The sequence below is a fragment of the Aptenodytes patagonicus genome, chromosome 15, assembly GCF_965638725.1.
Source record: "Aptenodytes patagonicus chromosome 15, bAptPat1.pri.cur, whole genome shotgun sequence".
Lineage (NCBI taxonomy): Eukaryota > Metazoa > Chordata > Aves > Sphenisciformes > Spheniscidae > Aptenodytes > Aptenodytes patagonicus.
Window position 1 is genome coordinate 8825824 of NC_134963.1, and position 21620 is coordinate 8847443.

Consider the following 21620-nt stretch of genomic DNA (forward strand, 5'->3'; position numbering starts at 1 on the left):
TCTTATAATGGAAGGAGATGGTTTAAGTTGGAGGTGTTAATTGGATATTTCTTAGCTTGTTTAAAAGCTATTATTTTTATTTTTTCTCAAGTGCTTTAGTAAGCTTTTCCAAGTTGACATCATAGAAAATTCTTACTTTTAAATCAGAACAGTCTTCATAAGGAAAAACAGTTCTTTTACAGAAAAGGGTCTGTGTTTTTAGATGATGGATCTATACAGCTCTGACTTCATAAGGTTTTAGCTATTTGTTTCTTCAAATCCTTGAAGCTAGACTACAACAAAGATTTGGAAAAGAAAACCCACTATAGGGTATTGACTGCCTGCCATAGATGGGAATCTGCAGTTACAGAATATAAAAGGGCATTTTTAAATAGACATTATTTCTTGTGTGTTGCCATAAGCAAGTAGCGAGAGCTGCCTTTTGATTCTGACTCCTCAGCAGTGTTACTGTAAAAAGTAGGATTCCTTTACTTTTTGACTCCTAATTTCACATGGTGAAGCAATACATTCTTTATGGCCTTTTAGCACTGTCTTGCTAAAACTAACTCACTTTTAATTGCAATTAAATTTAAGATTGATCTTGGTTTATTGCATATTTGTGATAACCATTCTGCTGATACTCGTGTGCACTACACGAAGCATAATTTTTCAGAGAAGCAAGTATCTGTATGTGTATGATACCTGTTGAACATTGTTGATAGCTTACAGATATGCTCATAAAACTTGAAATCTTAATGAAATAATAGAAAAAGATGCATAATACATCTCAGTAATGAGAACTGAAAACATGTTTTAAATTTCAATATTTGACCATTATTCTGAAGGGAATTTTCCCCCTGATTTGCTGTTCAGATGGAAAGAATCCACTGTGCATAACGGAGTGTTTGTACTTGAGTCATCCTTGCAGCACGTGGTGATTAGCTGTGCCACAGTCTTCAGTGTGTAACGATGCTGTAATTGTGCAAGAGCTCCGAAGGAGAATCCATTAGAAAGGTTTTTGTATTAGAAACCACCAATCGGTGTAGATTCATCTGTATTTCTGTCATTGCTTACTCTCAAATATTTCAGTTTGAAAAACTGCACTGAGTTGTATTAGCTGAAGCCCCAGGACGTAGAAGGGAAGAGGCTTTCTGGAGATACACAAATCAGACAGGATCCTTCTAGTATACATTTTAATTTCCATGAACGGTGATAAGTCTGCAGATTGTCTTTTGTCTCTACATTCTTCCATATTCTAGTGGATCTAAAGCCTAGCGCTGCAGATACCAAATATCATTTGAAGCAAAAAATACTAGATGAAAACTTCCCCCTGGAGCTCATTAGTACCATTTCTTAATTGTCCTGGGGCCCACTGCTGAAGGAGGGAAGAGGCATTGACTCTACTCATGCGCTGGAAACCCTCTGTGCAGTGTTTGCTCTGCCAGACTGGAAATTATATCATGTACTGCTGCTTGATAGAAAGTTGTTATTCAACGGTAGACTTCTGAGTGTTTTCCTCCCAAGATTGCTATCACTGTGGACTGTACCAAATAATGAGGTCTATTGTTTAAAAAAATGTACATATATTCATGCATACACATTCAGATTGTTTTGGTTTTAGAACAGTTTTCCTAGATACTTGCTCAAAAAAAGGTGTTTGGTAACAAAAGACTCTTGTTAAGCAGAGGAAAAAAAAAAAGCCTGAACTCCTTAAATACTTTGTTTTGTTTTTTAAACTAGAAACTCCTAAAATTAGAAGCAAGACAGCCCTATTTTTACTGACAGTAGAGTCTTACTGTGTTTCCTACAATCTCCTGCTGCTTAAAGGAATACACCGACCTATGTGACAAAGGGAGACACATAACTGTATACAGCTTTCAGTCCCGACACTACAACTCATTTCTGTTAGTCTAGGCAAAGGGAAGATTTCTAGGAATACACTGGGAGCATCACACCACTGGGGTGCAGGTCCTGCCACCCTCAGTGCTCTCCCTGAGGCACTCCGGAAAGCCTCCGCTCGTAGAGCCCTGCCTTAGGGTGCCACCTGCTGCCCACCTCTCCCTTCATCGCTCTCTAACATCCATGAAAGATAAAAACCTCTGGCTGGCTGGGCAGCTCTCTCTGAAATAAATCCTGAAATAAAAGAGAAGCTCTTTAGGAATTTAGGAAAATGGTTGGTTCAGAGAACCAGTTCCACAGTTGCGTGGGCATCTCTCAGGTTAGTTTCCACGCTACGAATGAGCATGGTGGAGCAGCACAGGGCATTTGTCCCTACTGCCGTCCCCAGTCCAGAGGCACTGGCTCAGCCTCTCCCCTGCAGAGCTTTCTGCAGTGATTTCCAGCCCTCTTCTTGCCCCTTTCCAGTCCCCTTCCCTGCCAGTTCACTCTTTGCATGCTTTAAAGTCACCCACTGTGAAGCCAGCAGACCTCCTGCCTGTCAAGAGTGAATCGATGAGCCTGTAGCGCTTCTATGTGATCACGTTGTTGCTTAAAAGCTGCTAAACTTTCCAATAGGATCTGATCCACCTAAACTAGCAATGTCTTCTCTCCTCATTCGCATCTTGGCAATTATGGTTCACTGGGTTACTGTTACTTGTGTTCCTTGTGTCTTATGGACCAAAACTAGAGGCAGTAAGAGAAACAAAATCTAATACAGCTCAAGTGGAGGAGCTGTTGATCTCGGGATAGCACCAACAGAGACGCTTCTTTCTGTCAGGACACAAGGGATGCCATTTTTTTAAATCTGATGTCTATTAGCATCTACAAATTACATCCCAAAATGTTTAAATCCTCTGCGCTGCTGAGGATGCTTCAGTTTCCTTGGAGTCATGTGAAATGGAAGTTACTCACACCTGCCGCTTGGTATGCGTGGAGCACAAACTGTTGCAGGAGCTGCCATGGTGGCTAGGGCCATTCCCAGAACACTCACATTTTCTTCAGGTCCAGACGTGTATACACAGCCTTGTTGTGATTTCAGAAAGTGCGCATACAAGTCTTGTATCTACCATATATATAAAAATATAAATATGTAACGTATAATAATATATTAATAATAGATGAATATGAATTAAAATAAACATAATATAAATATACTTTTGATATGTATATATTAAAAAGCACCCTCCTAGAGAAAAGATGGGAACATGAACAACAGAGGTGTCTGTAAGGTGTGTTCTTGAAAGGGCTGCAAGTAGCTTGTAGTGTCCTGCAGGAATTCACTTACAGTAAAAGAGTATTTATTGTTTTGTATTTATAAGCATTTATATGTATTTAAGATAGTTTTGCATGAGCAAGGAGAAGAATCTTTTAACAGTTACTCTTTGCCGGAGGCCTGCAAGCAGGCTATTACCCTTCACAATGTTTTCAAATGTATACGGTGCCAAAGTGTAAGGTCTGCTGCTGTTATATATCAAACGGGCAAATTGGTTAGGGCTTTTAAGCAGCTTGCTATTTCCCTCGTCTTGTTTGCATGTATATGTTTGAAGGGGCCTTTGTGTTGGGGGAAAGAAACCCCAAGCAATAAAAGCATGTTACAGTCAAATTATTACAGTTTATCTGCATACTTGCATTATTCAATACACTGTGAATCCATGTGGGTAAAAAGCTGTGATCGTGAAAGTGATCCACACCTTTGCTGCTGATACCTGCTGCCTCCAAAGATGCCTTTGGTACTTGTAGGTGTAGTTTCAGTTCTACCTTTATTTATCATCTGCTGAGTATATGTGATCCAAACTATCCTTGCATGTGTTTGTTTACCCTGAAGTCTCATAGATTTCATTTTCTTAATTTGCAGCTTTGTGCCTGAATCTCCTTCCTTGGAAAACGATGTCATTTCAACAAGAAAGCAACCTCCAAATAGCCACCCATCTTCACTGTCCTCTCAAACGGAACCTGCCTCCCTGGTTGATCACCATGACTTCTCAAGAGACCAAAGGAGCACAAGTTTGGACCGTTCCAGCACTGACATGGACTCTACTGATGGGACCGATTTACCTCCTCCAGGAGACACCTACCCTGATGAAAAGACCACTGATTTCTCTTTCATTGATGTAAGTTACCATAATGAGAAACAGAAGTTCTCCTCCTGTGTTAACTGTATTGTTACCTGTGTTAATCACTGCAAAGCAGTATCTTCTGGAAACTTTGCACTCAATCTTCCTCTGCCTTCTCTTTATCACATTGAATTTTCCCAGCTGACTTCCTGCTTGAAAAGTTTAAGATCAAAGCTACAAAGCTCTTCTAGTTTCTGTAATGCCTAGGTTCTGAGAGATTCCAAAAAGCTATTGGCCTCGGATAATGTCTGCCAGTGGCTTAATAAAATTGCTGTTTCTCTTTCTGCTCCTCAGTGAGCTGTAACAGAAGAGTTAAATGGCTCTGTGAACATTGGAAACATAATTAAATAACACAAATAGCTAGTGACTGCTGTGCTATGAGCCATGCGGTTTTAAGGCTATAAAGACATTTACTAATATTTTTCTTATTTACAATTGGTCTCTTTCTGTAGTAGCTTACAATTACATTTTAAAGGATTTTTTTCATACTTAAGAATCTTGCAGCTAGTATAACAACAGTAATTTCTGGCCATACACAGATGAGGTTTAGTGTTCTTTGGAAGCACTAACACAACTGTAGTTTTTCAGTATGGCATCTAGGAAGTACTGCTTTTTCTTTAGTAAGAGTTGGTGCACCTTTTTTTTTTGTTATATAATGTCTGATGACAGATGTATTGGTAAGTGCAAGATTCCCAACTTACATGGATCGTGCAGCTGCTAGGAAGGTCCCAGATATACTGCCTTGCCTGTCAAAGTGCCATAACACCTTCTGAATTGAGGAATAGACTGCTCTGTAAAATGTATGAAGGATGCAAGCAGGTTTGTGCTGGAGGCAGTTTGGCCTGGTGCAGCAGAATTGACTTAAAATCACAGCTGCTTCCTGCGTAGGCTGTTCGAAAGTGCCTCCAGCCAGCTCTGTTCTCCACTGGTGTTGCCATCTACGGGGAACTCCAGAAACCTGTGTTTTGCCGAAGTAGGTGCTGCTCTCATCTTCCAGCCCACTCCGGCTCTGAAGCAGAGGCCACGTTTGGTGGTTCATTGCTTTGAGATCCCTAACTGCATATGCCTTGGCCTTGGTATCAGTTAATAATCCTTTGGCAGGACATCCCAAGTGCACTTTTTGCTCTGTAAAGGAAGCGTTAGTAGCCCAGAACAGTGCGGATGGCATTTTGTCTCTGTCTGTCAGTGGTTCTGCAGGTAGTGGAGATGGTCCTGTATCCTGCTGTTCCCTGGACAGCTAAAGGTGTCTCTTTAAAATATTAATAGCTTCAAGTACAGCTGGCAATATGCTGTTTTTTTTAATGAGTAGTTTATTCCTGACCTGAAATCTCTTGAAAAGAAATAAACACACATCTTCCAAAGAGGAGGAGGCTCATTGATGTTTGCTGATTACAGGCAAGTCTCTAACAACAAATTGCTTTAATAAATAAAAGGATTACAGCTCCTTCTTTTGCTCTGTAAATGTTATTGCCTCACTGTCATGCACAGGGATGGATGTGTTTGAAATGACTGATCACAGAAATTTTCTGAATGCCATTACACTTAACTTGCAGTCTCCTTGTTGCTGGTGAGTGACTTGAAATTTCTGTGGATGGCAACCTGTCATAACAATGAAATTACAGCATTCTGTTACAAGAGAATTTTGTGTAGTTGCTCTTTTTAGATCCCAGTCTTCTTATTGGCCTACAGCTGTTGCTAGCTAGCAAAGCCTGTATTCTTAAAACACTCTAGGAACCAAAATCCTATTTATTGCAGTTATTTTTTTTTATTAATTTAGTGAAAATAATTCATGCAGATCAGACATCCACAGCCAAGAGAGATCAAAGAACCAGCATTGCACCCAGTTAGCCACAGTGTAGTATACACTCATCGTAAATGCTCTTTAATATAGTTTTAAGTAACTACAAGAATAATAATCAGGCAAATATATATAGTTTAATTAAACTGAATGGGTTAATGCATTAAAGTAGGTTGGGAAATCATTATGGAGGAGGTGACTTATTTTCAGGCTGGTTGAAAGTAAGGCTTTGTTTCTTTCTATAGCAAACCACTATTCTGGACTCCAGTGCACTGAAAACCCGTGTACAGCTCAGCAAAAAGAGACGCCGTCGGGCTCCTATTTCCCACTCTCTTAGAAGAAGCAGAGGGCTGGAGTTTGAAAACAGATTTTCTTTGACGGAAGAACCAGATAATACCTGGATGTTTAAGGATTCCACAGGTATCCCTCAACTATCTGAAATAATTAGCTGTAATCAACTTGCTTGTAAGGGCAGGAATTTCTAAATGGTATAACATACCTGAAGTTGCATCAAGGTTTAACAACAGCTTCCTTTTCCCACCTCTGGGTCATCCTCTAAATCAAGTCTTCCCCTCTGTTCCTTGGAGGCTTTGGAGTGAGGGAAGCCGCAGTCACCAGACCTATAGAAGACCAGGGCGAAGGAGAGCTTTGATGCAATTTCCTTTAGTTTCTGGCTGCTGACTTAAGAGAATTTTCTTCACTAAGAAAATACTGAGTTTAGAAACTGCTACGGTTGGATGCATTCTCTAGCACTTTCTTTATACCTGTCTGTGTGTTACTGATAAGAGCAACTGTAATTGTTCATACTCTATAGGTGCTCATAAATAGTCTTTCTTTCTAGCATCTATAAGTACTACAAGACTAAAGAGGCCTAGTTAAGGGTAAATCAACTCCTTCAAATCCCTTCTATTAAAAATGTCCCCCTCCTGGCCTGTACTGTTCCTTAGGATGCAATAAGGAAATGCATCGGGTGCTGAAAATCCTTGCTCATGGAAGTGAATGAATGGCTTAATGCATGCACTCATTACAGATCCACGATTTAGTACCCGCAGCACTTTGGTGCTATGGTGATATATGCTGCAGATATCCTTTTGATACGCCCTGAGCGGAGGAATTACTGGTGTTGCAGCCTGTTCTTTAGAGAGGCTGGTGATTTTTTTGTAACTTGGGGAACCTATTAAAAAAGTCAGTTTTGTGACCTGCCATTTCTGCTTTCCCTTAAAGCCTATGAATACAGGGAAGAATGTGTGATCAAACAGATCTCTTCCGTAGCCTCCTAATCAATGGAAAGACTGTTATCTGTGTGGTGGTTGCTTTGGTGCAGGTCTAACAGACCTGAAATATTTTGAAGACTTACCTTGATAAGAAATGCTGTACTGGAAGCTGGAGTGTAATTATCAACTAAAGACCCAGTGCATGTGAAGCCAACCATACCATTGCATCTTTCCCTGTAGTATGCAGACTTCTGCTACTCAGCCTCTTTGTATCAAAGCCCTGCTTTGAGCAGGGGGTGGACCAGATAATTTTCAGATGTCTCTTCCAATCTAAATTAATCTCAGTTGATCACAGAGCGTGAGATATTTAGAAGCAGCAACATTCATTAAATTAGGAGTACCTTCTGCTCCCTCATCTCTGTCAGCAAGAAATCGTTGTTGCTGAGTACTTTGTTTGTTGCTTTGATCGCTATTGAAGCATTGAACCCAGTCCTGTGGTGTGTTAATATTACTGTTAATACATTTTTGAATGGAATGAGAGATCGAGAACGAGGTACAGGTGACTAGTGGTTTTTTTCCCCTCTGCTTTAATTAGAAGAGAAGAAAACTATGCAACAGGAAGATTCTGATGAGGAAGAAAAGATACAGCATATTGCGAGATCATCTTCTGTACAAGCTCAGAGACTTCCCGTATTTCCAGGAATGGACCACTCTGTTCTCAAGGTAAACATGGGCAGAACACATCAGATGAGAGTTAGACCAGTTCAGTAGCTGCAGATTCTCTCTAGGAGTAGAGCTCGGAAATTTTGCTGAAGATGACAATGTTGTTTGTAGGGGGGGGGGTGTGATGTGTAGAAAAACCTTGCAGTTATCTTTCTCACTTTTAACTGTTGGTTAGAAATACTGTGATTTGGAAAAAAATTAGCTTCACAATAGCAATCATGCTTTCAAAACTGCATAGGTTTATAAGGAATCTCTTCACTGATTTCAGGCGTGGATTTTTTTGTTTTTATAAATCTGAGTTATTTGTTTTGCATTCCAAAAAAAGTCTGAATGCTGCCTTACAAAGGAGCTCGTTTCTTTATTTTTATTTTTTAGGCCCAACTGCGGAAAAGACAAGAGTCTGAGAGTCCTGGTGAAACAGGTTCTGCTCAGCTGTTCAAATCCCCTAAACCACAACTGCAGCTTGGAACTCCTGGTAGCAGACTGCTGCCCTCCAGTGTAGAGAAGGAGGACAGGTGAGAGACTTCCACCAGTGTCAGAAAGATGCCAATACTCGTTTTGGTGGAAAAAGAAAAATAACGCAAGTAGGCTTCCCAAGGCTGTAGGGGAAATTGTATATTTCGGGTTTTTTTGTTTCTGTAATGAGTTTTCACAATTAAAGAACAAAGAGTATTTTCTTACATCTTAGGTCAGAAGAAAAGTCTCCTCAGTGGCTGAAGGAGCTGAAATCAAAGAAGAGACAGAGCCATTATGAGAATCAGGTTTGAAAAGGTATCTTCCGACCGAAAGAGGGGCTTTGCTAAATGAAAGTGTGCAGTGATAAAAACACACGTGGAAAATGTTTCCTTAATGTGTCAGTATAACAACTCTGTAAGCATAAACATTAAAATGGGCTTACTATGAAATGTGCACCCAGGAATGTAAAGTAATTCTGTGTTGAGGCAGAGCAGGTTTCGCAGAAGCGAAGTTTTCATTCACAGGTGATACAGTTTCACTGATTCTCTGCAGATAATTTTATTGCAACAACACTCAATCTGTTCGTGCTGCGATTTCATAGTGCTGCCATCAAGCAAGAACAACGAATAACGGGCTTGCGCACATTTTGTAAACCTTGGCATGTCTCGTTTCAGCAGTATTCTGGGCAGCTCTTGAGCATTTAGCACATTAAATAGGATGACACCAAGACGACACTACAACAGTAATATGTTACAGACACTGAGAGAGGTCTGACTGCTTTCTTGACCGTTTCATACCATTACTTCCACTGCTGCTGTTTTTTCTTTCCAGATAGTGATTCTAACTAGAAGAAGATAAAGAAGTTTAACAGAAGCCTTAACTCATCTGAACCTAAAATTCACATGTCATGTTGCTGCTGTTTGCTTCCTGCCTCAACTGCTATGTGCATGGTGCCTTCCTGTTTTGTGGAGAAAGCTGCTTGATATTCATAGTCAAATACAAAGCTGTATCTTTTCAGATATGGGAGGATAGTCACTTCAGACCTGCCTGGAAGAAGAACCGGTGGTTCATAGTTAGCACTTCAGAAAGTCTTGAAAGATTGTAATATTTGATCTAGGAGTGCTGTGCACCAGAAAAGTCCCCTCACTGTTGAACAAAGACTGCGTTTCCGCGTAGGTGTTCAGCAACTCAAAAGTATGACTTTTGGTAGACGTGCCAGGTGTAAGGCTGGGCTTTGTGTTTGTTTATGAAAATAACAATTCTAATCAAATTTATCTCTTTTTGTGAAAAAAATAGTAAGCTCCTATTTAGACTGAAGTTTGTGGAAGGTGAGAGTGAAAGAACAAATTATGTTTACTGCCATATTGAAAAAGGAAACTTGATTATTTTTTGTAAAATGTATTTTTGATTGGCTTATATTTACATGTGATCTGCTGACCTAGCAGATGAATATAATTTTTAGATGAACAAAATGTTAACTTTTGTCACTCTTGAAATGGTATATTCTGTGTTTTGTCAGCATGTGGAATAATTGCTTCATTGGAATGTCTTTCCTAAAAAGGATCAAGCAATAATGTCAACCAGTTCTCTTTAAAAAAAAAATAAAATAAAATATGTAAATACTGTTTTTTATAACAAAAAAGGAAGGGAAGAGGGAGGATGTTACACTCATATCAGGGTTCCAGTTAATTGTTGAATGTCACTTTAATAGCAGTTTGGATAGTCCCACTTCATATTTTTATTTGTTGATCTGTAAATACCAGGTTTAAGTTTTTATTTTTATGCTGATTTTGTGGGATAACCTAAATGTGATCTTCAGTTTCTCAGATTATTTACTTCTCTTCTTTTGGTAAGACCGATGTTATAATAGCGGTATAGATATCTCATGCATAACACGGGTGTGATGAATATCACTAATATCTCAAATATGTTAATGTCTTTGAAAACAGATTCTGAAATATCAACCAAGATGTCCATTTAAGACATACTTTATTCTTTCCCCAAGTAAGTGCTCTTTTCAGTAAACCTTTAAAGATGTAGCCCAACGAGGGAGGTTATTCTGTCGCGTCAGTATTCTTCTCGACTCGACTAAGAAAGCAGCAACGTGGAAGAACGAAGCGAGACTGGAGCTCTCTCCTCCCCTGGTGCCCTCCTGTAGCGCAGGGCTGGGCAGAGCCTCCCGCAGCGCCGGCAGCCCTAAAGCCACGTGGGACAGCGTGGCAGTGGTGTGGGGCTGGAGTGGGAGCAGATGCTGCTCCTTGCATTGCACTTCCCGTGTCCTGCTGATGGGCTTCTCTAGATATTAAAGATAAAGCACCAGCACTTGAACTCATTTTCTTTTTTTTTTTTTTTTTTTTTTTTTTTTTTTTTTTACTTATGATCAGCGTTTCGGAAAGCTTGGTTTACGTGGGGTTACCACAATGGTGCATCTGCTAGCCAGAGTGGCATGCCTGGTCTGCTGTCTATCAAGCTTGTAGCTGCCAAAGCCATGTGCCAATTCTTCTCATGGAGGAGTCACAGATGAGGTGATTTTTAGTCCCAGTCTGCTCGTAGGAAATAACAGCAGTATGTCAGGAGACAAGTCCCATATGCGCATATCTCTCTCCCAGATTCAGTTCCGATAGCAGCTCCCTGTACTTAATGGAGATGAAATGGATAAGTTTCTCTTATGTAAAAAATCTTTACTTGCTGCTTTGCCCTACTTCACATCAGAGCTGTTGCCGCTGTTACAGTTTTACAGCCCCTTCTGCGACCAATTAAGAAACGATCACCCCAGATTTCTGCCAAGCGTTTCATTCTGTGTGGCTTTTAACCCTGGGCAATGGGAGATGGACTTCCATTTGAATGCAGTCAACCAGACTGTTAAAGAGCTCCTCTTAGCTAATTTTAAAATGTTGCACATATTTTCTTCATCCCTTTTCTTCAGATGGTGGTGGAAAAGGCGACTCTTCAAGAGATAAGCTTGTGTATGCGTCTCTTTGGGATTTTTTTTTTTTTTCTGGCAGCACTGAAGGGTACCATCAGTGGTATACCACGTGTGACACACACACTTCGGTCAGCCCTGAAGGCAGCGTTTGCAGGTGTGAGAGAAGAATGGTGATTGCTTTTCTTACTCCAGTGAAGTGGGGCTTGCTTTAAACAGTATCTAGAAATCAGGTAAATTCCCCCTGCTTACAAGAATATTTACAGAGGCTTGATTTTCGAATTCAGCGGGTTGACAGTGTTGCATTACCAATAGTTGGAGGATTTACTGGTTCTTGGTCTAATAAGTGAAGGCCAGAAATTCTGTAACTGCAGTGTTTGCTCTGCGTTTGAGGAAACTGAGAGGATTAATACTAGGTTTCCACAAAGCCCTTTGAATGTGTATGCATTTCCACATCTGCTTGGACAATGCACTGAAACTTACTGTATTTAGTAGTTTAACCTACTACTGAGAAATGTTTAATGCTTAAATGTCTAATTAAAAAGCATCTTTAGAATGTTATTGAATGGAAAAGTGTTTTTTCTGCTCTATCATTTCATTATGTTGTACATGGATTAAATATCTATTTCCTTCTCTTCAGATTATCACTGTGTAATAAAAGATCTATAAATATGTTATTACTTCTTAAATGATAGAACATACTGTAATACACTTTATACAATTCTATTTTAATTCCAAATAATGCTTGTTGAATTTTCTATGCTTTTACTTTTGTTGCCACATACTTTTTTTTGCTGTTAATACGAGATGGGAGCGAGCTCTCAGCTTCAGCTCTTTCTTCGGGTATGCTTTCTCATTAATTACTGGAACCTACCTCAAAGCAGGTTTCAGCTCTTGTCCTAACAGTGTCTGAGTAATAACAAAGGTGATGGAGGTCCTGGCACTCCCCGTGGAGTGCAGTGCCCTCGTCCCTTCCTTCACGGCTGCTCAGCTTTTTTTGCTTGCTTAAAAAGCTGCATCAGTAGAGTGATTTTTTTTTTTAAAGTGAAAGTACATGGTTTGTGGAATTTAGAAATACTTCTTTTCTGATTTCACTTTTCTCTTGTTATTACCAGAAATCCTCCTTCCGTTTTAGTTTGCCATTTGGGCATTTACACAGCCGTTCTGTTTCTTTTTATTGGAATCCCCAGTTGCGGATTTCTTCCTTTTTATTTTTCTGTTTGCAAATTCACCTTTTTAAGGTCTGTGTAGCTTTAATTTGAGTCCTTTAATTTGAGCAGCTGTTCCAGAGTCTTGCTGCTTTGGTTTTACTTCCTGCAGAGAAAAATGCAACATTTCTGTTCTTCAGCCTTTGAAGTCTGAAACCTTCTTATAAAGTGGCCCTATAGGAATTAACCCCCCCACCTTTTGGCTTGCAAGTTTGCTTCACCCTGTTATTTGTTTGCAGACAATTACTGGCAGACTGTTAAATGCACTGTGTGTCAGATTTATAAATGCAAACTGTTACTTGTCCATTTCATCTGGAGCAGCAGCATCAGTTAGCTTATAACCTTTAGCACTTGTGCAAACACACTGAAATATGCCTCCTGTCCTAGGTTTTAAACTGAGGATGTGGTTTGATGTCAAGGTGTTAAATGGAGAGCTGATATACCAAAATAGCTTAGTGGGGATCAGGGCAGTTCTAAGACAAATATCATATAAATAGTTTAAATACAATGCTTTAACAGTCTGTGCCCTAGTAAAAGGCACTTCTGTCTCTATGCCTTTTTCCCCTTACTATGAAAAAAATCTGTTGCCGATACTACAGTATTACTGCCCTTAGTGTTACTGCATGTAGGAAGCGAGAGCGCCTTTGGCAGACTTAACTTGATCCTCTGGAGCCAGCGGAACTGCGTATCCAGAACGCCGGTGGTCCCAGCCCAAATATGCTCTGTGTGTGTGGTACCCCGAATGCGGTCAGAGTGAATCCACGGGAGGAGAGCAGGATTGCCAGCATGGACTAGGCTGTGTCTGGTTTGAGAAAAATCGTAAAGTCAGTCGAACATGGTACTTTGGGAGATGGCTGTGTGTTCCACACGCGGTGCGGTGGAAGGGGTTTGATGATCACTTACTGCGGATACCTAACTTTGAACAGTAAAACCACACTTTCTCCTGGGGTAGCTTGTTTTGCTGGGAGATGGGGAGTTTCAGCACGCTGCCACGCAGTGTGGCTCTTCCGCGGAAGGTGCATCCAGGTGCAGAAGCTCCTGGAGCCGTGTGTTCAGCGCTGTTACTGCTGTTGCCAAGCTAGCCCCCGTGAATGAAACAAACTATTCCAGTAAAAGCGTGGTGTTGTCGCCATAACTGTGCTCGCATAAAGAAGATGCTGTTGTCGGAGATCGCTGTCCTCACCTTCCTGAAGGACACTTGTGCAAGCCCGTGGTGTAGACGCAGCAAAGCAGCCTGCAGCCCACCCTGGATCCCAGGGTGTGAAGGATGCGTTGGATAAGCCACCCCAGCCACTGCCTTTGGGGTGAGTGCCAGAGGTGGAGGTCTCACTGTCCTATAATAGAAATGTTGTGAAGGAAAAGCAAATGTTTGTTTTCTCATTGACTTGAGCCCTGCACTCATGAGAGCTATCAGGTGTTTCTCCTAGATCTTCATGTGAATTAAAGGAACAAAGGTGGGCTTTTTGGGAGGACGGGGCTTTTGGGGCAGAAATCAGCCTCCGTGGAACTTCAGCGTGGATTTGGTGATACAGTGTTCTGAGACCTCTCAGTTGGGACCGCAGAGTCCAGGAACCTCTGGTCCAGCCTAGTTCTGCCTGCACTGGTACGAGTGGAGAGGGTGAATGGTGGGCATCCTTTCTGAGGTGGGGTTAGAAAGAGCTGGTCATGGTGAGCACTGTTCCTGAGCACGCCCAGCCGCCCGTGTCCCCCTCTCCCCCTCCCGCGGCCATCCTCTTAGCTCAAAGTGCATTTGCAAAAATACCATCTGAAATAAATTTTGATTCTTCTGGTGGGATTGGAGGAGGAGAAGGAGGGACAAGGTCTAATGGCTTACGGATTTTTCTCTTTCCATATTAAACATGATGGTATCAAGCCTGTTTTTAAAGGAGCTATTGTATAGATTAAAATTTTATATCGTTCCACATAGCCTTATAGAATATGTAAATATGGGTCACGATAAATATATTGTGCTATAGAAAATACTTTGTACTACATAGTTTCCTAAGTAATAAAGATATTCTGGCTGTTGTGTACTGTACTGTACAACTATACTTCAAGTTTAGCTTTACCAGATACTAAGAAAAAAACCTATTTTCTAACACTATAAGTGTTTTTCAAAGGGATTTAAGAGGCTGACAGCAAAAGGAAATTGAGTTCTGTTAGGAAGACAAATCAATGAGACCCAGTGCCCCTTCTGTCATGTTTTTGCAATTGCCTTATCATTGCGCGAGCTCCGTGAGTTTGGGAAAGGAAGATTCATGGGCACTGCAGCCCCTACAGAGCTAAGTGTAATGGGGACGCTGGCAAGGAGTGGACCGGTAAGAAAAATGCTTTCTAAGAATTTGTAATCTGTTGAACACAGATACCATTGTGTTTGGTAAAAGCGACAGATTAATCCATTCCACGCTCTCCTTTGAGTCCTCCTTCTGTACAGAAGTGATTTTCTATTTTACAGCCAAGCAGTTTTGTATTCAAACAAAAGATGAAAATGTGAAAAGGCACTGCAATAAAAATGGACTGTATCGAACCGCTGTCCGTGCTGGGGTCTTTGTAGGTACAAAATGTCCTTTGACTAGTGACAACAAATGCTATTGAGCTGCACTGCGCTGCCAGTTGCACTTCATGTTTAGCTTTACGTTGCTAAGACCCTTATCCCACCCCCACCTCGACTCACGTTTGTCGGAGCTGTGCAGCATCCCGCGGGCGGGCTCCGATGGGGAAGGCAAATCTCTTTTGGAGGTGATTTGTCTCGTCCTTCATCAGAAGCTGCACCAATGGGCAGTGGTGAAAAAGAGTCTGTTGGAGACGGAGCGCAGTGCTGCACCAGACACTCTGTGGATCGTCTCTGTCGTACCGGGCTTGGTGCATCATCCCCGCTCTGTGCTGGGGCCGAGCCTCCGCAGGAAAGCCGCCACCGTGGCTGTACGTCAGCGACGGGATGGGGATGAAAAGCCTTGCCGTAAATGGCTCTAATGCGTGGTACGATACAGCAAATTGCAGCAGAGCGCTCCATTTGGGCGCTGTCGCTGACGGGACAAGTTTCCGGCCATCTGCCAATTAGATAAACTTCAGGTTTGTCCAACCTGGCCCAGTGGAGTAGCTTTTTGGCAATTTCGGTAAATGTTTCATGTGAGTTCTCAGTTTCAAGATGAGGCACACTCAGAGCAGGTAGAAAACCCTGCAAGAGCAGTACTAAAGGGAGATAGATGTGTGTAGGTTGAACGTAACTTAGTGTTCCCTGAAGAAGAGGGAATCAGGCCCACTACCAGCAAAGTAAAATGCTCTCAGCTTGGCATCTGGTGTGGAAGAACTGCACTTTCCCCCCCGTTAGATTATGCTTTGCCTGTAAAGATGGAGGAACCCACGTACGAGGCACTTGGCTCCCAAAAGACCCTGTTAGTCTCCTTGAGCCCAGGGCAGTGTGTGTGCAGTGCTCTTGGCAAACACTCGGGGTAGGGAGATGAACTGGGGTGCAAAGAAGGAAACGGGGCTTGATGGAGAAAACCTTCCTGATAAGAGTCAAAGCTAAGGTGAGAACCCGAATCTTGAGTGCCTGTCCTGCTCTCTTGCCGCGGTACCAGCTGCCCTCAGCTTCCCCACCGTGCTTCCAGCAGAGCTCCTGGGAGTTGATGCCGACCCCACGTCTCATCTTGCGTTTGAGCCCAAACAAGCTGTAAATATTTTGCATGGTTTTTTGCTTTGTGCTGTGCTTGGTTTCTAAGCTAAACCCTCCCGTTAACTGCTGATGGGAGAGTTTTCCAGAGAACCTGGCAAGAAGCAGCGTGAACGTGCTGATGTGAATTTCGACGTTAATCTTCCGTAAATTGAGTGGCACATTTTTAAGGGACAGCCAGGAGAAATCTGAATAACGTTTCCATAGCACGCTGCAAGCCCGTGCTATTGAGATGAAATCTCATGGATGAAATTCAGTAGACGCAGCTGCTGTATCAGCGTCCAAATAATGTGCTGTTCTGTTCAGAAGCAACCCATAAATAGCAGGGCCGCCCGCGCTGGCCAGCAGAGCGGAACCACGCCGAGAGAGGTAGTGGCGGCATTGCTTGGACTGGAAGGGGCTTTAAAAAAGAGTTAGCCTGTCTGAGTCGAGGTCTCACTATAGCGAATGTTTTGCTAATGCTTGTCGAGAAGTGATGCTGCAGGGTTTTGATTAAGGACGCCGGTCAAACTCAGTTTCTTTTATTCGTCTCCTGTTAACCTCTCGGCAACCCCTTGCGTTAGCGTGGCGAGAGCGGACGGGGCGGTGTGCTGGGACAGGGTTTCCTATTCGAGCAGGAACTTCGTGATGTTCCTGGAGAGCAAGGAGGGGGCTCTCACTGCTGTCCTGCCAGCCAACGCGGTGGCAGCAGCTCCAGCTGCCGGGGTCTGATGCCCTACGGGACGCTGGGCTGTGGGAGCAAGGGAGAGCTGTCAGATTTACGTTAGTGGGGAAAGATGTCAGCAGCTGGAAGCTGAAACCCGGCAAATTCCTGCTGGAAACAAAGGACATGCTTTTAGACATGAGTTTAACGAGCAACTGGGTGAGCTGCCCAGGGTCAGAGGGGGATCCTGCGTCGCTTGGAAGAAGATGGCTTGGTTCAGTCATGGGCTCTCTGGCCCCACAGTGATGCCCGGGTGAGGATGCAGGGCCTACGTGCAGGAGGGAGAGAAGGATGGATAACGGAGCGCTTCCTTCCAGCCTGGACATCCCTGGGGATTTACAGCTGCTGCTTTTGGGGGGAACTGTATTAACTTTTGCTACCTGTTCCCATGCCAACTTCATCTTTTCTATTTTATTAAGCACTTTATAATTTAAAGGCTGATAGCTCACATAAAAGCGATGCTGTTTTAACCTCCTACCATTTGCGTTTTCCAGGCACAATGACTGAGCAGCAAAGTCCCCCTGAGCAGATGGCGACTGGGGAGGGTGCTGGCGAGCGAGGTGGCAATTACAAGGTATACTGGGGGCAGCTGGTTACAAGCGAACTTTGGGTGATGCTGTAGGTCGCCATGTGTTGCAGTGTGCGTGCACCAGGCTGGTACCGGTGTCAAAGCACTGCAGGTTGTACTGGGGAAGCAAGTGGTCTCCGACTCTCCTAATGCAGCAGTGCATTAGTGTCACTGCTCTGAGCCCACCGAGCCCAGCTGCATGGGGCTGCAGGCCAGGGAGGGAGGCTTAGTCCAGGGGATTTGCTGCTGCCTGGCAGGAGGAGATGCTGCTCTCTGTGTTTGTGGCTGCCAAGTACATTTGCCTAGTGGTTTGGTGTGCAGCTGCACAGTGTTTTAATCCAGGAGATAAAGTATCCCGTCATGGCAGGGATCGGCTCTAGGTTTCAGCAGTGAAATTCCTTATGCATTTTTTTAGGTTATAATTCTTACGCTCATAGGCTGGTTAGAGGTAAATCAGCTGTGGGTGTTGCAATGGCTGCAGCCCTTCCCGCAGGTCGGGAAGCCAGGCAAAGCTGCTCCTGGCTGGGGAAGGCTGGAGGTGGGAGCAGATCCTGCAAATGGAGTAAAGAGGTGCCGGGAGCTTGGGCTGCTTACTGCTTTGGGGCGGAAAGAAGTTCCTGAGGGTCATGGGTGTCACCTCCATCCCTTGATACCCTCCATCATGCGGTGTCTGCAGGAGGCTCTGCCCTTGTCCAAGGCTCAGGGGTTTCAGCTGGGACCCCTTTGGGGCAGGGGCCGGGGGGTGTCTGGCTGCACGTGTGTGTAGCCTGGCTGCCATGCTGACCTTCCTGGTCCCCAAGTTGTGCTGGGCACCCTGGGCCCTGCTCCCCGCTGCACTCAGCTGCTGGCACTGGCTCAAACTTGTCCTGCAGCTCAGCCTCGAAGCTCTGCCGAAAGCAGGAGGTCCCAGGGAGGTGTTGTGATCTCTGCACCTGGCAGGGTTTAGAGGAAAACACTGAAAAACGAGCTTGTGCCAGGCCAGGCGAGGCCAGGGGAACGAATGGATCTGGAGGGAGCAGCGAGAAAGAAACAACGGACTGTGACTGGGTTGGGGGCAGGAGACTACAGCCCACAGCCCCGGAGGTCTCTTAGCACAAACCCTCTGCGTTTTCAATGCTGTGTTGGAGCCAATCAACTTGTTTTCAGCCTGTCATGGATGAAATATCAGCCTGTGTTTTACTGAGCAAACATCTTTGGCCAATACCCGGCTGTGGAGCGAAGCCCAGGAGCCGTCTGTCAGGGCAGAGACACGTGGCAGGATCCAGCTCTGCCGTGGGACAGGAGCGACGTTGGCATGGGGCGGCAGGGATGGAGGCGACGCAGCTGGAATGCTTCGTTCTGCTGCTGCATTTGCCAAGGGGGGGGTCCTGCACCAGTGCAGGGCGCTTCCCCCCCAGCGTGGCTGCAGCAGCAGCTGACGGCGTCTCTCCCTGCTTTAGATCACGATCTACGAGCTGGAGAATTTCCAGGGGAAGAAGTGCGAGCTGACGGAGGAGCTCCCCAGCATCACTGAGAAAGAGCTGGAGAAGGTGGGCTCCATCCAGGTGGAGTCTGGCCCGTAAGTCCGGGGTGCGGAGGACGGACAAGCCCTGGGCTGGGGACGGGGCAGGGAGAGCATCCCCTGCATCCTGCTCATGGGGAGCAGTCCTGCCTCATGCCGGGGCGCTCCCCCCGTGCACGGGGGGCCATGCCTTCCCCAACCCCCTGGTCCTGCAGGTGGCTGGGCTTTGAGCGGCAAGCCTTCGCCGGGGAGCAGTTTGTGCTGGAGAAGGGGGACTACCCGCGCTGGGACTCCTGGTCCAACAGCCACAACAGCGACAGCCTGATGTCCATCCGTCCCCTCCAGATCGTGAGTAGTGGCTGTGCTGGGGTGTCTGTGCCCCTGGGGACAAGCAGCGTGGCTGCAGCAATGGGGTCTGCCAGGCTGGGAGGGTCTTGGTGGGCTGGGGTCGCAAAGGGCAGCCCCTCACCCGTGCTTCCCCCTAGGACAGCCCCGACCACAAGATCCACCTCTTTGAGAACGCAGGTTACATGGGGCGGAAGATGGAAATCGTGGACGATGACGTCCCCAGCCTCTGGGCCCATGGCTTCCAGGACCGTGTGGCCAGCGTCAGGGCCCTGAATGGAACGTAAGGACGGTGGCACTGCGGGCACATGGGGACACCCCAACAAGATCCCGTCCCATGGCACCGCGGGTGGTGGCAGGGATGCCTGGCACAGCCACTACAGCAGGGACGGGGCAGCTGTCCCCATGATGCTGCTCATGCCCATCGTGTCCCCTGCCACCCTCCCCTGGCCCGCAGGGAGTGATGAGGACCAGGGCAGCATCCCTAGGGCTGTGTGATGGCTCCTTATCCTGTCCCAGATAGCGGGGCACCATTGCAGGAGTGGTGGAGCCAGCATGCCGTGGTCCATTCTCTGCCCTGGGCTGTCCATCACCTCCCAGCATGATGGCATTTCCCACCTGAGCTCTGCAGCTGCAGCCTTGTTTTGGCAGCGATGCTCGGTGCCAACGGAGCAGTGGCCCTGGGCAGCGCTGCAGAGAATTGCATGGCTGCGGCAAGCAGAGTCACCAGCACTGCCGCGGCCTCTGGGGTGGTATGGGGATGCTGCCCTCCCACTCTGCCCGGAGAGGAGCCACGGGGCAATGTGCCTACTGTGGGGGGCTGCAGCGGGGTGGCTGGACTTGACGCTGGAGTGACCCCGGGGCACTGTTGAGCGCTGCCTCCATCCCCTGCAGGTGGGTGGGCTACGAGTACCCCGGGTACCGGGGCCGCCAGCACGTCTTTGAGAAGGGCGAGTACCGCCACTGGAACGAGTGGGACGCCAACCAGCCCCTCATCCAGTCCGTGCGCCGCGTGCGGGACCAGCAGTGGCACCAGCGGGGCTGCTTCGAGAACAGCTGAGGGACGCCCCAGCCGCACGCTGCCCCCACTGCCGCTCGTGCCGGGGGCTGGCTCACATGATGCCGCCGGCTGATGCTGTGACCTTGGTGTTTTTTTGTGTAATAAACCTCAATAAAGCTCTGAGCTGGAGGCTGCTGGGAGCCTACCTGGTCTGGGGCTGGGATTGTGCTCGGGGGCAGCGCAGCAAATGGAGCCACGGTTCGGGGATGGTGGAACGTGGATGAGTGCCATGGCAGTTCCTCTAGCATCTCCTGTGCAGAGCAGAAGCAAGGAAAGAGCGAGTATTCACAGCGTTATATAAAGGCTGTTTCCAAAAACAACCCTCGGTGGTGCTGCGGCGTGGTGCTGGCGTTGGCCGGTGGTGCTGGCGTGGCTGGTGCTGTGGAGCAGTGTGGAGCCCTGTGCTGGGGAAAGCCCAGCCCTGGGGGGTGGTATGGGGCTCTTGCCAAGGGTTTTTCCTGTGACTCTGCTCCTTCTCAAAACATCTGCCTGGGCCAGGGGAGCTCTGCTCGTGGATCCTTCCCCGCTTTCCCCAGACCTGCCTGCTCTGCTGCGGGAGGGTGTCCAGCCCAAAGGGCGTGGTGGTGGCTGGGGGGTCCTAGGGGACACGGGCAGCCTCAGGGGCGGTGAGCTTGGGGTGGTCCCGAGAGCAGTGGGGATGTGGACAATGGCCATCCCTGGGCAGTGCCAGGCCTCGTGCACCCTAAAGGGTGACTCACCCTGCGGGGTCAGGGCTGTGCCCGGCCCCAGCACCCTGCAGGGCCCCCAACCTGGTCCCGAGGAAGCTTCCTACCAGCACCTGGGGTTGTTGCTCCCTGGGGATGATCTCTCTGACATGTGGGGCAGCTGTTTTGGTTGCAAAGGCAGGGGTTAAAGGCCCCTCTGGGCCATGTGCCCCAAGGATGCCGGCAGGGAGCTGAGCATCCCAGCACTGAGCAACCTCAGCCGCGCAGGCAGAGAGGCAGAGCCCTGGCGCGGGGGCACAGCAGCCGGGGTCTGGCACCACCCAAGGCTGGTGACAGAGACGGGAGATGGGCTCGAGGCTGCCTGAGCACTTTGTGCTGGTCACCGAACAGCCGCTCCAGAGCTTTTCTTTTTGGGCCCGGGTTTACAGCTATTAAAGGAGATTCCGTGGCCCCGAGCAGCAAAAGCTGCTTCCAGGACAGTCCATGGTGCTGCCGGGGCCCCAGGCAGCGGTGGCTGCCTGCGGCATCGCCACTGCCCATGGCTGAGATGAGCTAAAACCGGCCTGGCAAAGCCAAGGGGAGGGAATTGCAGCCTGGCAGGAGCTGGGCCGAGCACCCTGTCTGCCACTCACTGGGGTGCACAAGGGGCTGGGATGTGCTGGACGGCAGCCGCGGGGACCTGGCAGGTCTATGGCGGTCCTGGGCCAGGGAGCCCTATGAATTAGCCCAGG

The 21620-nt window shown here is 46.3% G+C and overlaps 2 protein-coding genes across 9 annotated transcripts in view; both read left to right on the plus strand.

The window, feature by feature from the left end:
- Nucleotides 1–14391, plus strand: part of KIAA1671 (KIAA1671 ortholog) — a 90848-nt gene extending 76457 nt beyond the window's left edge. For 5 of the 8 annotated variants that reach the window (XM_076352811.1, XM_076352813.1, XM_076352815.1 and 2 more), the window contains 6 exons: nucleotides 3773–4028; nucleotides 6075–6249; nucleotides 7639–7766; nucleotides 8142–8281; nucleotides 8455–8537; nucleotides 9054–11820. In XM_076352811.1, coding sequence (XP_076208926.1) covers nucleotides 3773–4028; nucleotides 6075–6249; nucleotides 7639–7766; nucleotides 8142–8281; nucleotides 8455–8533 — 778 coding nt within the window. In that variant the 3' untranslated portion in view covers nucleotides 8534–8537; nucleotides 9054–11820. Of the gene's footprint in view, nucleotides 1–3772; nucleotides 4029–6074; nucleotides 6250–7638; nucleotides 7767–8141; nucleotides 8282–8454; nucleotides 8538–9053; nucleotides 11821–12952 lie in introns of those variants that run through there. The other 3 variants (XR_012996544.1, XR_012996543.1, XR_012996545.1) reach the window with 3 other exon arrangements.
- Nucleotides 14392–17201: 2810 nt separating this feature from the next.
- CRYBB3 (crystallin beta B3) lies at nucleotides 17202–20337 on the plus strand. Its single transcript, XM_076352618.1, has 5 exons — nucleotides 17202–17303; nucleotides 18737–18855; nucleotides 19014–19146; nucleotides 19284–19426; nucleotides 20038–20337. The coding sequence occupies exons 1-5, from the start codon at nucleotides 17229–17231 to the stop codon at nucleotides 20201–20203; spliced, it is 636 nt and encodes a 211-aa protein (XP_076208733.1). The 5' UTR covers nucleotides 17202–17228; the 3' UTR covers nucleotides 20204–20337.
- Nucleotides 20338–21620: the final 1283 nt, after the last annotated feature.

What these genes read in the sequence shown, in the direction of transcription:
- CRYBB3 (XM_076352618.1), top strand. Translation starts at nt 17,229, where the DNA reads ATGACTGAGCAGCAAAGTCCCCCTGAGCAGATGGCGACTGGGGAGGGT. An exon ending in AGCGAGGTGGCAATTACAAG is followed by an intron (nt 17,304 to 18,736) that starts GTATACTGGGGG and finishes TCCCTGCTTTAG; the next exon opens with ATCACGATCTACGAGCTGGA. An exon ending in ATCCAGGTGGAGTCTGGCCC is followed by an intron (nt 18,856 to 19,013) that starts GTAAGTCCGGGG and finishes CTGGTCCTGCAG; the next exon opens with GTGGCTGGGCTTTGAGCGGC.